The sequence below is a fragment of the Danio rerio genome, chromosome 24, assembly GCF_052040795.2.
Source record: "Danio rerio strain M-AB ecotype USA chromosome 24, GRCz13ab, whole genome shotgun sequence".
Lineage (NCBI taxonomy): Eukaryota > Metazoa > Chordata > Actinopteri > Cypriniformes > Danionidae > Danio > Danio rerio.
In genome coordinates, this window is record NC_141044.1 from 35,232,186 (window position 1) to 35,248,058 (window position 15,873).

Here is a 15,873-nt window from a genome sequence, read left to right on the forward strand (position 1 = left end):
TGCCGCCTAGCTAGGGGGTGCGTGATGTTGATTTAAAATATCTAACGTATAATTATTAAGATGATGATAATTCAACATTCTGATGAGTGTGTTTTCGTGCTCGTACATTTAGGTTTAGGTCATGGTTTGAGAGGTGCAGTAGGTGACTGTCTTCAGAAACATCTTTGTTATGCTGGTTAAAAGTCTCTTCACATTTCAATACTACTGATTAAAGTAAATGATCTAAATGTGTTAATATGTATTCTTATATTCTGGGTGAGGCATAAGACTAAAAATGTTCATCAATTAAATATTGACAATTCCCATTATTCTGATAAGTAGCCCAAACTGTCTGTCAGCAAATGTAGATTTGTACATCTGTGGACCCGTTCACGCAGATCCGCCGCGTTCATGACGTGCACACGAGAGAGTGACAGTGGTAAAAACAAAAGCTGAATCAAAACTTTTTAAAATCCTAAATGATTATTGGGGTTGATTTTGCATGCTGGAGGAAAAACGACACCATGGCTGAAGTATTTCTTTTAGACAGGTATTGTTATGTATTAAAACTATTTTAGTCACGTAGAGCTGATGTAGATTGTGTTGTGTTACAAATGGGTTATATGCACAGAAGTGTTGTTCAGCCACTGAAATCTTCCAGTGAAAGATTGAGAGTGTGAGACCGGCGATCCTTGCATGCATGAAATATTGCACATAATGTCAAGTTTTGCTTGCTACAACTGAAAACGTGCTAGATATAATACAGTTTTTGATGGTAATTGTAGTATTATAAAGTACTATATAGTTTTCTAACTGGTTCTCAACCGGTGGGTCACGGCAATACTGCAGGTGGTTCACGAGATTAACTCTCAATATTATACTATCATTTTTGGATTTCATTGCTAATATGCTAAATGAAATGATCTAAGTAATGCGTCTTCTCCTTTTCTCTGATTACTTCAAACTCAGCACAAAAACAGCCTTATTATCGCGTCTGCATCTACTACAAGTAAGTCTGTTCATTCACAAACTATGCATGAAGTTAAAGTGAAAGTCTCTCTTTAAGTATTTTTGTGTAAACTATTTAATATATCCACATAGTTGTCTAAATTAAGGTCCTGTGATTGTTTTATAATGGATGCGCGCTCATACAGGAGGATCTAGCCAGGCTCAGTGGTGTTTCTGCCATGAATGTAAAATAAACTTGCACATGAGCTTCAGACGCGCTCTGGCGGAGCTGTTCCCTGTTCCTGTCAGCGATCTCCCAATAATATCCTGCAAACTCAACCGCTACCAGATGGATGCGTTTTAACAGATTTAGGGTGTTTTACTGTATTTTACATTTGTCTGTATATTTTTGAGTAGTAGATTTTTAATAGTAGATATTCAGTCAGTCCAGTTTAAAGCAGAAGCTAGCCTTTTACAATCTCCCTGTTGACCTGTGGGTCTTGAAATCAGAATTATTAGCTCTCCAAAATTATTAGCTCCCCTGTTTATTTTCCAACAATTTCTGTTTAACGGAGAGAAGATTTTCTCAACAAATTTCTAAACTAGTTTTAACAATTCATTTCAAATAATATTGAACTACATATTTTTCAAGACATTTCTGTTCAGCTTAAATTGACATTTAAAGGCTTAACAAGATTAATTAGGTTAACTAGTCAGGTTAGGGTAATTAGGCAAGTCATTGTATAATGATGGTTTGTTCTGTAAACTATCGAAATAAAATATAACTTAAAGGGGCTAATAATTTTGACCTTAAATTGTGTTGAAAAAATTCAAAACTGCTTTTATTCTAGCCGAAATAAAACAAACAAGACTTTCTCCAGAAGAAAAAATATTATCAGACATACTGTGAAAATTTCCTTGCTCTGTTAAACATAATTTGGGAAATATATATATATATAGGGGGTTAATATAATATTTCTGACTTCAACTGTCAGGGGGGCCTTCAACATTTGATCAAACAAAGTAATGGGGCCCGATGTGAGAAAGGTTGAGAACCCCTGATTCAGTGCGTTGTCTACTGTCATCCTTATGGTGTGAGTTTGTGATTTCAGGAGGCGTGGCTTTGGGTGGCAGGAGAGGGACTGTGTTTCAAAAATATTATGCTAACGCATAGCATTTTGGCAGATCACCTACTGCACCTTTAAATATGCTACTAAAACCACCAGTAGGTGGCGACAAATCCAAGCTTGAATGAGTGATTCATTGAATGATGCAAGCGTCTATCTTAATGAATCGTTGGCTAAAATTATTATTTCAAAAACAGATTCATTCTGGAATAAAATGCATAAAGACATCTTATAGATGTAGAAAAAAAAAAAAAAAAAAAAAATATATATATATATATATATATATATATATATATATATTTTTTTTTTTTCTGATGAATAATACTGGCTTTTTAAACTTTAAGATGAATGTTATGTAAGCTCACACATCGTGAAAACAATCATTATGATATCGCACACCCCTACGGCTAATGTTACATAGCAAAAAAAAAAAAAAAGCACCCTGACACTGCAGATTAAACGTAAACCGTTGAAAGCTTTAACAATTCTGGGATATATTTTCACTGCAAGCCATCAAGGTATATTGTTGTATGTCTATAATTCATAATTAGCTTCACCAATAGTACCGAACAAACATAAGCAGTGTTTCAGTAACACACGAGGATCGTTTTGGTCAGATTACACATTCGACGATGACAATTTTGGGCTAATGCTTCATGTTAGGCATTACCAGATAGCAAGATTATTGCACATATAGCAGGATTATGTCACGTTATAAAACATCTCAGGCTTCTTTGATGGCCACAGACATAGAAAGACTCCTCGCTTGCTTCCTTTCCAGCTTTCCTCAGTGATGAAGTGCTTCTTTCTCCGGGCCTTTTTTTCTGTATTTCTTTTTTGGTTGGTTCTTGATTTTTGGATTGCAGGGCAAAGTGTTCTGCCTTCAAACCCACATCTACTGACTAATGATGAGGGATGTTTGAGTAGGTCTGTCTGCTTGCCCCGGGCCCAAAGGAAAAAAATATGCAAAAGAAACGTTAAAAAAAAAGAATAGGGGGAATAGCAGAGAGAGAGCCCGTCTGGAGGAGGCGCGTATGTCCTAATCGGCGTATATAATAAAACCAGAGAAGGTGCTGTACTTGTTGTTGTTGCCGCCATGGGCTTTTCCTCCATCTAGTTTGATGTAGACTTCATCTCCAGGCTCCAGGTGAAGGATGGCACTGTTGCTGGCGTAGTCGTAGTTTTGATCTGCGTCCTGGGCGATGGCACTGGCACGCACCTGCGGGACGAGACAACTACATTTAGTGCATCGTTCCAGCTGTATATATACACACATACATTTATATATATATATATACATCTATATATATATATATATATATATATATATATATATATATATATATATATATATATATATATATATATATATACATACATACACATACATCTATATATACATCTATATATATATATATATATATATATATATATATATATATATATATATATATATATATATATATATATATATAAAAGATATATTCACAAACCTTTGATGTCAATGAAAACTGCAGAATTGCTTCAAGGTATTAAAATATATGGCAACACTGCAGAAACTTTAGTTTTTCATTAGTATTTTGTTGCAGGATTTTCAAATTTTATATATTTATTTAGAAAAATGTTATTATGTATATACATATATATAAAATATATTCATTTTAATTTAGTTCAACTAAAACAACTACACCTTTTAAATAATTAAAAAACTAATTACAATCAACAAAAACCAAGATATGTATTAAAAAGACTAATCCAAACTATTAATAATTACTAGCTACAGTAGATACTAACATATAAATTGTGACCATTCATTTTCATTTATGCTGGTGTGATTTAATGCAAGTCATGTGAGCAAAAACTCTTTAAATGACTGTTCTTAATAATCTGTCATGCTGGATGCTGCTCCTGCATGAGGCATGCAATGTTTCTTTGACTCGCTCAAGCTGTTGCATCTATTAACACAGTATATTTAAGTTTTTAATTTAGGTGTGAATACAGGTGTGAAGTCATTCATTTTCACCTTGTGAGACTGCGCCCAGTGCAGACTTCATTTTAATCACTCCAAAAACCCAAAGCAAATTTCAAATTTAAGGCTTTCGATGACAACTATCTTTATTAGACAATGCAGTTCTTTCTTTTTGTTTAGTAAAAGCTGAGTGACCTAAATGTTTAGAAAAACATAAGCATTTATCCATAACATCTGGATGAAAGATACTATCATTTATCAAAGAAGACATCAAAATTAGTCGAATGCTTTCTTATTGATTAGGTTTGACTGGCATATTTAAACTGTAGTAGTTTTATTAATTAATTATAATTATATAAATCTTACAAAAAACACTTAATTCTATTCATATTTCATTGATTATTAATAACAATAACAGACGTTTCCATTATGAATAATTTTCACTACTTATGATGGTTTGATCTATGTATTTTATATTAAGGAACAACGCCTACAAGAAGGCATAAATCATGGATGAATATAACTCAGGAAATATTTAACGTGATTTTCTGGGGCTGCAAACAAACTTTTTAAATGTGGTTAGGTGAAACAAAAAATATTTTTTTTCAAAATTGAATATTTTTCTTAAATAAACAAATAGCATTTTAGAAAGAAAAAGGAAAGGAAATAAAAGAAAGAAAGTCTTACAGGTTTAGTAGGTCAATAATATTTTTCAGTGTATTTAGTTGCGTGCGCGCGCGCGCGCGTTCTCACCTGCTGGTTCTTACACAGATCAGCCCACATGCTGGTTCCGTCTCCTCCGCGCATCAGCACATGGTAGGTAAAGTAGTATATTCCCGGTATGGAGCAGGTGAATTTGCCCGTGGTAGGGTCGTAATGATTCCCGAGATTCGTGACCACGTCGTCAAACTTAAGCAGCTCGTAGCCCTCGTGCTGCTTTTTGAGCCCTGCGTAAAAGGCGATTTTGGGCACGGTGCTGTAGGTGGCCGCGCTGATGGCGCCGGTGGCCAGGTTTGGTCCCGGCTGTCCTGGTAATCCAGGTCGACCCGGGTCCCCTCTCTCTCCGGGAGGTCCAGGGGGTCCAGGTGGTCCGGGTTCACCAGGAGGGCCCCTCGGCCCCGCTTTCCCAGGGCGTCCTGGTTCACCTTTCGGACCCTGTATAAAAGTTGGTAAAGACTGCATAAGGTTGCTGTCCCGCACCGGGTCTGCTGAGACCGTGCTGGTTGGTGATTTGGTACCGTACGGATCGCAAACCATCCTGCAGGTGCCGAGCATCTCATAGTGAGCAGCGGATGACCCGGCAGAGCTCACCAAAACCGGGATGAGGATGACCAGCACCAGGACCATGACCACACCGAGCACCCCCGCCGCGATCAGCCGCTTCCTGCCGACGAGTCGCGTCAGCACCGGCCGATCCTCCTGTCTGCTTTTGGGCGAAATTTTGAAGGTTGGCGAGGGACCCTACAGATGAGAAAAAAAAAGTCCGATTGGTTTTGTTAATGAACTTTTGGCTCGGTCCCCAACAGTCCCTTTCTCTCTCTCTCTCTCTCTTTTTTTCCTCCACTTCTTGTTCTTATTTCTCAGTGAAGTTGTTTAGTGCTGATGTCTGCTCTCTCTCAGCCGCGCTTCAGCATCTCTCAGTCTCCGTCTCTCCACATGTGGACGCGCAAAGATAAACTCCACTGGCGGACGCGCACTGATCCGCGCAAGCAGCCTGGTGTCTTTCCCCTCGCTTTTCAAGTGTTTCCTCTGCGCACAGAAGACTGGATGAGCAGAATAAAGGCGCATGTGATGAAGATTTGGAGAAGTGAGCGCTCTGCGTGAGTGTGAGGACACCAGAGGAAAGAGGGAGGGAAAGATCCAGCGATGCCTTATAAAAATCACAGACACATCTGCGCACCACAGACGAGACAAAAGCCACTTAAAACCAAAACTATCGCACACAGTTGAAATAGAGCAGGAAAGTTTACACACCTTGATACTATCTTTTTAAAGTAGAAACAGCTCCATAAGCTGATTTAATCCATTATAAACTACCTAAAGATGTATTTAATCAACATTACCATTAACATAACTATATCAAATGCCCATTTTAGGTAGTAAAAATGTAAAATCTGACCAAAAATACAATATAAAGAAATATACAATTTTACACAAAATATTAATAGTTAATCTAAAACCCAAGTTTTAAAAATAGAAACTGTAAACAATTGCAATATGGTTTTTCACTTTAATGAATTCAGAGCAAATTATGATTGCATTCTCATAATAAAAAAACAAATCTACACTTCAAATGTTAATAATTTTCTTAAAATCAGCAAAGCAGTTTTATATACAGTTAAAACCAGAGTTATTAGCCCCCTTTGATTTTTTTTCTTTTTAAATATTTCCCAAATGATGTTTAGCAAGGGAATGTTCACAGTATGTCTGATAATATTTTTTCTTCTATTAAAAGTCTTACTTGTATTATTTCGGCTAGATTTCGGCTTATTTTCGGCTTTAAGGCCAAAATTATTAGCCCCTTTAAGCTATATATTTTTTGGATAGTCTACAGAACAAACCATCATTATACAATCACTTGCCTAATTACCCTAACCTGCTTAACCTAATTAACCTAGTTAAGCCTTTAAATGTCACTTTAAGCTGTATAGAAGTGTCCTGAGAAATATCTAGTCAAATATTATTTACTGTCTTCATGGCAATGATAAAATAAATCAGTTATTAGAATTGAGTTATTAAAACTATTATGTTTACAAATGTGTTGAAGAAATCTCTCCGTTAAACAAAAATTGGAGGAAAAAATAAATAGGGGGGCTAATAATTCAGGGTGTTCAATAATTTTTACTTCAACTGTATTTAATTGTACTTTTAAAATCTAAATAAGAATAACAAAATAAAAGTAGCACAACATATTATTAAATAAAAATTCAGTTTTGGGGGAATCGAAATAGCAATCACCTAAGTGTAATTTTATACACATTAAATACCTTCTAAACTACTTAAAATATAATATTAAAGTGTTTCATATACTATAATTAAAACATGACAAAATGTATGGGGAATCAAATTAGCAATCATTGAAAAGTAAAAACTTAAACACATTTTTGGTTGTTGTACTCAAGCAAAATTATAATTTTATAAACATTTAAGTATTTCTAAATGTTAGGAAAGTGTAAGCTATATCACTTTGTGGGATTATTTAACGCTTTAAAAATAAACTTTAATAAAATACAACTTATTTTCCCATAACCTAAACACGTTTCTTTAACGTCCAGATGTGCAATCCAAACTTTTGCATGTGAACTATCCCTTCTTAGTCAAGCTGACGTTCTAGGTCACCACACAGTAAAAAAACAAAACAAAATAACGACGCTATCGGAAATGTTTATTCACGTCTCCCTGAGAATGAGCTTTGAAGGCGACTGTGCGACATGTATGCCAATACTATAGACCTGCCAGTGATGCTCTGCCACTACAGCACGCAGGAACAAATCCTTCATTTAACTCCAATCTGCCAATCGACTACTCAATGCTCCCCCCACCAATTCAACAGGTTAGTTGCTCCGCCGATTGGCTAGTCGAACTAGTCACCACTGAATTCATTGTATTGTTCCGAGTTTTGACTCAGCAAAGGTGTTGAAGACACCCAATTATCTTCAGACAACACAATGGGCCACTATCCCTAGTCCGGCGTCTCTCGGACGACGCCAGCATGGGACCTGCTCTCCAGAGGAGTTTCCCTGGCCCCATAAATCACACAGCAAAAAAAATCAATGACCTCGGTTAGCGAGGGCCGTAATGCCCTTCAGCGTATGAGCTGCATAGAGAGTACGCCACCAGAAATCGTTCCAAACAGGGTGATAAAACCAACCAAAACAAACAAAAAAAAGTAATCAAGCCAAGCTAAAAATCGCTACGAGTCTGTAACTCAAAGCAGGGAAAAAGACATTCAAGGATTCATCTGAAAGGTCAGTGAGTAATTGTTGGCTGTGGTGATCCATCGGCGTTCGCACTCATTTTTAAACTTCAACGTCCCGCTTTCTATCGACGCTGGCAGAAGGATGGGACAAGCTCGGGTCGGGATCTGAAGAACCGAGGAAGAGATTGATCGTCTGAAGACTGTAATGAATGTCCAACAGTTTGCGAGGAAACTTTTAGAAACGCCAGCTCTCCCAATGCAAACTTTCAGACGTGGATGGAGAGCTTCAGGACTTCGCCGTGGACAGATGTTCATGCTGAGCACTTGAGGAAAGAGGAACGTGAACTGGACAGATGTGCCTGCTGAGAGTGTGAACATGGAGGACAGAGCGATGCACACATGGTGTCTGGACGGGGTAATAATAAAGTGAGCAGAATATTAGCGAAGAGAGAGAGACAGGGAATCCCACGTGGCCATCATAGACCTTCTGCGAACACAGCCCATCATCATCATCATCTGAAAGGTCAGCTCCTTTACCCCATGATCTGCCGTTCAGACCATGACGGGGCGTCCGATGGGAAGATTGTTTTTAGATGTGATGATGATCCTCCACAGCCGTGTCAGATCACACTCTGAGAATCAGCCATTCTGCTTCAGAACTTTCGTGGAAGTTGAACTTATTTTTAACTTGTGATGGTTGAACATTGACAAATTAGCAAATGTGTGCTGGAATGTGCTAGATTTTAAACTCGAGTAGATCAACGAAACCTGTTTCTGCACAGTGGAAAAATCACAAAGGCAACTTTCTTTCTTGCAAACTTACTACTAGCAATTCTTTGAAATAGTTGATCTTCTCGAAACAACTCATAAACACCTTGCAGTTCAGAACATTTTCTTAGAATTGCACATTTGTGACGTCGAGTTGCAAGAAAAAAGTGTGCAATTTTGAAAAACAATATTGTAAGTAGTTTTGTTGCAATACTTGATTTCAGTACCAATCGATACTGGACTTTTAATAACGTCCATTTCCCGCTAACATTTGATCGCTGTTGAGCATGTTCTTAAACTGCGCTGATTTGCCGTTGTGTTCATGTGCTCAACAGAAATGACTGTGATTTTTTTTTTTAATTGCACGATGTAAAAGATGATTTAAAAAAGATTGAAAAATCAAACAAATCCCAAACCTTTAAACAGTATTACGCCTGATTCAATCGAGGCGTCAATATCAATGCTTCCCATTTACTTTGAATGGGTGACGTCAAAAATTTGCCGGACTGAATTGTGGATTCGTCTGCACCACTTCCACTTTTTAAGCGCCAATGGAAGATGCAGCCAATCAGGGATGCGCTTCCCAAACAACAACATAACTTGTGACTGAACTATCATAGTACAATGCATCGTTTGGGAAAAGAACGATGTAGGGCCAATGTTTTATTTACAAACGTTATTGAGAATATTACATATTCTATTCTAAAACATAAAACCACTTAGCTAACACTCTAATCTCATATATAAATTCTACTAATTGTTAGGCTAATGGTTGTAATTTACAGTATAGGCTATTTATTAAGAAAATAAATCCTACCTTATAATGATAAATAATAATGATTATTATTATTTTTAATGATTAATTTATTTTTAATGTTATTATTATTATTATTAAGTAGGACATTTTGTTTTAAGTCTACCTTTACAATTTGACACATTCAAACCACTGCGTAAATCTTCTAACCAACAGGCTCATGTCATATATGCCTAAAGTAAAGATACATTTCCTACTAAATTACCTACTCTAAATTAAAAACATTAACATATGCTATATATATTTCTTTCACAAGCTTTGGAGACGTATTGTAAATTCAGCTTTTAACAAAATAGTTAATCTCTAGCTTTCGTCATGAACTACGGCTGCGTTCAGAATGGCATTTCAAAGTGCACTACGATGGAAGTGCAATTTACCAATCATTAAAACTGAATGTAAAAATACCTTGAAAGCAGATTACACCTAAAAGATGACTAAGATGACTTTAATGTTTTTTTATTTATTCCAAGTTTAAATGTTGGAACATTCTAAATGAATAGGGCATAGGGGGGAGGAATAGAACATAGCCAAGAACTATGCTTCTAACTACAGCTCTAGAGGTTTTGCGACACAGTTTGAGCATGTTCGTCGAAACGATGGATTTGGGAAACGCCAAATCAACGAGCTATCTTTAAAAAAATGAAACTTGTGACCTTAGTTGGCTAATGATGGTGTTTGGAAACACACCCCAGATCACTTTAAGCAAAACCTTAGCTCAGACTGTAGCTGATTGCGGACTAATTTCATTGGCTGACTCTGCTATGAGGATTGCGTCAGCCTCGATTTCAGACACGCCCTCAATGAAGCGTTGGCGCTGAAGCCCCATGGGAATCAGGCATTATACATTGTTGCCATTTCAGACAAATTGATGATGAAACAATAGCAGTACGGGGCATTGCAATGGCGCAGTGGGTATCCCTTTCACCTCACAGCAAGAAATTCACTGATTTGAGCCTCAGCTGGATCAGTTGGCATTTCTGTGTGGAGTTTGCATGTACTTCCCATGTTGGTGTGGGTTTCCTCTTGGTGCTCCGGTTTCCCCCACAAGTCCAAAGACATGCGGTATAGGTGAACTGAATAAGCTAAATTGTCCATAGTGTGTGTGTGTGTGTGTGTGTGTGTGAATGAGTGTGTATGGATGTTTACCAGTGATGGGTTGCAGCTGGAAGGGCATTCGCTGCATAAAACATTTGCAGGATAAGTTGGCGGTTCATTCCGCTGTGGCGACCCCTGATAAAGAATATGAAAAAATGAATGAAAAATAGGGGTAATGGTTCAACAAAATGCTGACTTTATTTCAATGTCAAAATTTCAATGTATAGCACAGTACATTGTGCACATCATAAAACATCTTCAAATATAACTCATTTAAACGTGATTGCAGTGAAACAGCTTGGGATCATTTAAAATACATATTGATAAAAAAAAGTAAAATTTCGAAATCAGCCAAGCTTTGTTAGTGTATGCAATATAAAGCTGTAGTGAACACAGAAAACACACTCCTTTGTTTTTGTGTTTACAAATATTGTGTAAAAAGCTGCACCGTCATGTTCACTTGTACACAATCAGAAACAATGACACCACCTGCGGTTCGTCGCGCCATCTTGTTGACCCTCTGGAATGGCGTTTCTCTGGGCTCACATCTCTGCTGTGTAGCATCTGAAACTCCAGCCATTCATATCTGTCATTAAGAGGCAGAGGAAGCAGTCGGCGGTGTCCCCTTAGAGACCCCCACACAATCCTGCACAGACGCCACTAAGACCACCACACTCCGGCTAAATCCCTGTACGCTCGCAAAATGCTCGTCACCGGCTCCCAAAAACTCACTGCTCTCCTCGTCTGGATGGTTGAACAGGACAACACTCCCGCCGGCTCTCAGGAGACGCGACTCACACGTGCTCAGAAGTCTGATTCAGGCCCAAAAACCAGCCTTAGAGTGGGCACAAGTGGCACTTCAAAGGCGTTGGATTAAAAAGGACACTTTTAAGAGTAATTCACATCCAGACAAACGTTGTACTTGTTATCTTTTGATGAGCACAGAAGAAATTTTGGAAAAATTTGGTATCTGAATGGTCTCCATTCACTTCTATGGTAAGGAAAAATTACTGTAGTAATCAATGGTGACCGACTGGAAGTCAGTGGTTAAAATCCTTCTTGAGTTCACCCAAAACAACACCAGTTATTCACTCTCACTTGACTTTCATTTATATTACGCACGCACGCACGCACGCACGCACACACACACACACACACACACACACACACACACACACACACACAAAGAAAATATATTTTAGAGGACTGTTAGAGATTAGCCCCTTTCACACATACAGATCTTTCTGTAAAATTACCGGCAATTTTCCCGAAAGGTCTGTATTTGTGAACAGGCCCTTTTTGAAAATATTATTTCCGGCTATTTTCCGGAAAGACAAGTTGTAACATTACCGGTAATTTGCTGGAATTCTGCTCTCTGTGTGAACACAGAAGGAAGATTGCCGGAAAGAGCGTGTTCACGTCTAGAACGTGTGATCTGAGATGTCTACTTCAGCCAATCAGAACATTCAGAAATAATGAAAATAAAAGCCTTTGAAAATTTTTCCGGACACATTCAGCTGCTAGATGTTGGTCAGGTTACGTTTCTATGTTCCTACTTAATGCCAACTGTGTAAAAAATATTGACGAAATGCTTATGATAAACCGCTTTTTGTTTACCTTCAAGCTCTGATGCTTGTGCACAAGTATCAGTTGGTGAGCGCCAGCACACACACACGTATTATGAACATCTCGACATGCGAAGTGTTCCTCCATATGTTATCATCGAAGTTGATAAAACTTATCCATCCACAAAGTTTGTAATGTAGTCAAATGTTTACAAATGCAAGCGCAGCATTTTTAAAGCTCATTTCTGGTTAATGATGTCAAAATTTAATGGTATTTTGGAATGGATGTGTGAACGGTCTTTTCCAGAAAAATGTGTGTACACCCCTTTTTTTAATTTACCAGTAAAATCGTTCCGTAAATTTTCCAGATATTTACCGGTATCACTGTGTGAAAGGGGCTATTGACTTCAGTAGGAAATAGAAATACAATGGAAGTCTATGGCTTCCATTTTCCAACATTCTTCAAAATATCTTGTTTTGGGTTCATCAGACAAAAAAAAAATAAATAAAAGATCTGGAACAAGTTAAGGATGAACGTTCATTTTTGGGTGAGCTGTCTCTTTAAATGCTTTAGGTGGGGTGGTTGTGCAATTGCAGGGATAGTTCTCCTAAAACTGAAAACTTACTCACTATTCACTTTGTATACAGTAACATTGACTTCATTACTAGGCAAAAATAAATACTGTGGAAGTCAATGGTTACCAGTTTCCTGCTTTTTTTTTTTTCAAAATGTCTTGTTTTGTGTTTAACCGAAGAAGGAAACTCATAAAGTTTCAAAATAAAAGGGAGAGTAAATGATGAGAGAATTTTCATTTTGGATGAACTAGCATTTAAAAAAAGGAGTTTACTTCAGTCATTATTTACTCATCCTCCACTTATTGCTTTCTGAATGATATTTTAGAATATTTTGATATCCAAATTCTTTTATAGGACAATTACTTTGGTATTTAATGGTGAAAATCAACTGGAATTATAAATCAATGGTGACCAGTCACCAGTCCTGGAAATGAATTACTCTTTTAAAGGCACCCAAAATACAAATGGACTCTGGTCACCCTCAAAGGGGTCTCAATCTTTTTTTTTCTTCTTTTTTTAAGAGGTATTTAAAAGAATGTGGAAACAAGTCACCATTGGCAATCACCGGTAAGATAAAGATATATGATGGAAGTCAATGGATAGTATTTTTCCAGCAGAATGCTCAATTTTTGGGTGAACTGTCACTTTAAATGTTTTAGATTGAACAGTTAAAAAAAATAGAGTTTATTTCCAAAATTTAAATTTCAGTCATTATTTACTTATCCTCCAGTTTTTATCTTCTGAACACAGAAAATAATTTGGATTTTTTTTTGTATCCAAACAATCAATGATCACCATTAACATAAACAGTAGGAAAAAAAATACTATCGCATTCAACAGTGAAAATCAGTTTAAATTGAAAGTCATAGTTCACTAGTCATTTCTGGAAGTAAACTACTTCTAAACTGATAAAAATGTACACACCATCTGCTCACCCTCAAACCTCACCACCAAAACTGTAGTACATTGTTTTATTCTGTTGAACACAAAAGAAGATATTTTGAAGAATGCGAAAACTGACAGCCATCAACTTTAAAAATAAGGAAAAAATGACTAATACTCAGTCAATGGCTACCATTTTCGAACATTCTTCAAAATATCTTAAATAATATAAATATAATAAATATAATTCAGTCATGATTTTCTTGTCTTCCGCTTGCACCAAACCTATTTTGAGATGTTTTCTTCTTCTATTGAACACAAAAGTAGATATTTAGAAAAATGTTGCAAACCAATCATTGACAGTCACCACTGACTTTCATAGCAGGGAAAAAATTACGCTATCTAATTAGTTAATAGTATTTTTTCCTACTATGGAAGTCAATAGTAACTATGTTGCTGATCAACCAGCTGACAGACACCATTGACTTCCATAGTAAAGGAAAACATACAGCTAACCAGATATTAGTCACCATTGACTTCAACAGTAGGGGAAAACATACTATGATGCTAACCAATCAGTTGATGGTCAATTAATTAATACTATCCAATCAAGTTATCAGTCACCATTGACTTCCACATTAGGGGAAAAACACTATGAAGCTAACCAATCAGTTGATAGTCACCATTGACTCCATAGTAAGGAAAAATACTATGAAGCTAACAAATTAGTTGATAGTCACCATTGACTTCCATAGAAGGAAAAAAAATACTATGATGCAAACCAATCAGTTGATAGTCACTCTTGACTTCCATAGTAGGGAAAAATTCTATGAAGCTAACCAATTAGTTGACAGTCACCATTGACTTCCATAGTAGGGGAAATATATGATGCAATACAATCAGTTACTAGTCACCACTGAATTCCATATTAGGGAAAGAAATACTATGATGCTAACCAATTAGTTGAAAGCCACCATTGACATCCAAAGTAGGGAAGAATTATGCTAACCAAACAGCTGAAAGCATCCATTGAGTTCCATAGTATGGGGAACAAAAATACCATGATGCTAAACGGTTGATAGTATTTTATTCCCTACTATGGAAGTCAATGTTCACTATGATGCTAACCAATCAGTTGATAGTCACCATTGACTTCTGTAGTAGGGAAACAATTATTATGCTAACCAATCAGTTGATAGTCACTATTGAGTTTCATAGTATTTTTTTCCTTATTATGGAAGTCAATGGTGACCAGTTATTCTGGAAGTGAACTACATCATTAAATGTTTTAGGCAGGGTGGTTAGGTAATACTGAAGCAATACAAAAAACAAAAGAACAATAAATATGAACTGAAGAAGGCACATGCATGGACGTTGCATTGATCTCAGATCAGCTCCTGGTCTTCACTTGTTCTTGGCCGCCAGCGGCTTGCGGCTGATCTTCTTGGATTTGTCGGCATTTTTTTTGGGTGCCTCTGGATTGGCCTGCATGTGTCGCCCGTACAGACTGCAAAACACAAACAGACATTGTGAGATCACACCTGGCCGCTTGTAGGCTCTTCAAAAGGCCTTGAATGCAGAGCGCTCGAGGAAGGGGACTTATATTTTTAGTGTTAACCAGCTGAAAGAGGATTAATTGAGTCAAATGCACTGACGGGTCGCCCGCCGGGACACTGAAGTCTCTGTGCTGTCTAACACCCCTCGGCTACAGCTGTGTATGGCACAGAGAGACAATTATCCACAACCACCCTACACACACAGCGGACGCCGGGAGAGAAAGAGCAATTTCCAGTTCAGTGGACGCTCTCCATTTCAGCAGCGCTCAAAGACTGGCTTCAGTGATACAGGGAGAGAGAGAAAGAGAGAGAGAGACTTGGAGTGAATGGGAGTGACAATGTGTATTATGGAGGCTGGATTCATTGGCTCTTGTACTGTAATCTGCTTTGCTGTACACTGCATACATAGGGAGCATCCTGAAATAAAGGGATTTGGAATGCTCTAGTCTAGACAAGTCTCTAAAGTTTATTTATTAATAGATTCTGCACTGTAAAATGCTGGGATCCACAGTTCCTTCATCTTGTCCCAACACAAATTAAGTTAACTAAACAACTAAATTTAAGTGCTTTGAAGATAAAAGATTAAAGTTGTTGCAAAAAAAAAAAAAAAACGATCAAAGATTTTTTTTGTGTGTGTGTTTTTTGTCATCATTGAATTAAAATGAATAGTATGGA

The 15,873-nt window shown here is 37.2% G+C and overlaps 2 protein-coding genes and 1 long non-coding RNA gene across 8 annotated transcripts in view; 1 reads left to right on the forward strand and 2 right to left on the reverse strand.

Moving 5' to 3' along the window:
- LOC147838080 (uncharacterized) overlaps nucleotides 1-15,873 on the forward strand; it is a 982,747-nt gene that overhangs the window by 844,630 nt on the left and 122,244 nt on the right. The window lies entirely within an intron of this gene.
- On the reverse strand, nucleotides 2,366-10,751 carry c1ql3a (complement C1q like 3a). Its single transcript, XM_087309869.1, has 3 exons — nucleotides 10,671-10,751; nucleotides 4,777-5,484; nucleotides 2,366-3,273 (listed from the first exon to the last, which is right to left on the reverse strand). The coding sequence occupies exons 2-3, from the start codon at nucleotides 5,368-5,370 to the stop codon at nucleotides 3,094-3,096; spliced, it is 774 nt and encodes a 257-aa protein (XP_087165995.1). The 5' UTR covers nucleotides 5,371-5,484; nucleotides 10,671-10,751; the 3' UTR covers nucleotides 2,366-3,093.
- The window catches only part of rsu1 (Ras suppressor protein 1), an 83,720-nt gene continuing 78,639 nt past the window's right edge, over nucleotides 10,793-15,873 (reverse strand). For 2 of the 6 annotated variants that reach the window (XR_015525198.1, XR_015525200.1), the window contains exons 9-10: nucleotides 14,353-15,149; nucleotides 12,386-14,294 (exon numbers count right to left, since the gene is read on the reverse strand). Coding sequence is in view for 2 of the 6 variants with exons in the window: in XM_087309860.1 (XP_087165986.1) it covers nucleotides 15,047-15,149 (103 nt within the window). In the remaining 4 variants the exon portion in view is untranslated. Of the gene's footprint in view, nucleotides 15,150-15,873 lie in introns of all 6 variants that reach the window. The other 4 variants (XM_087309860.1, XM_087309861.1, XR_015525199.1 and 1 more) reach the window with 3 other exon arrangements.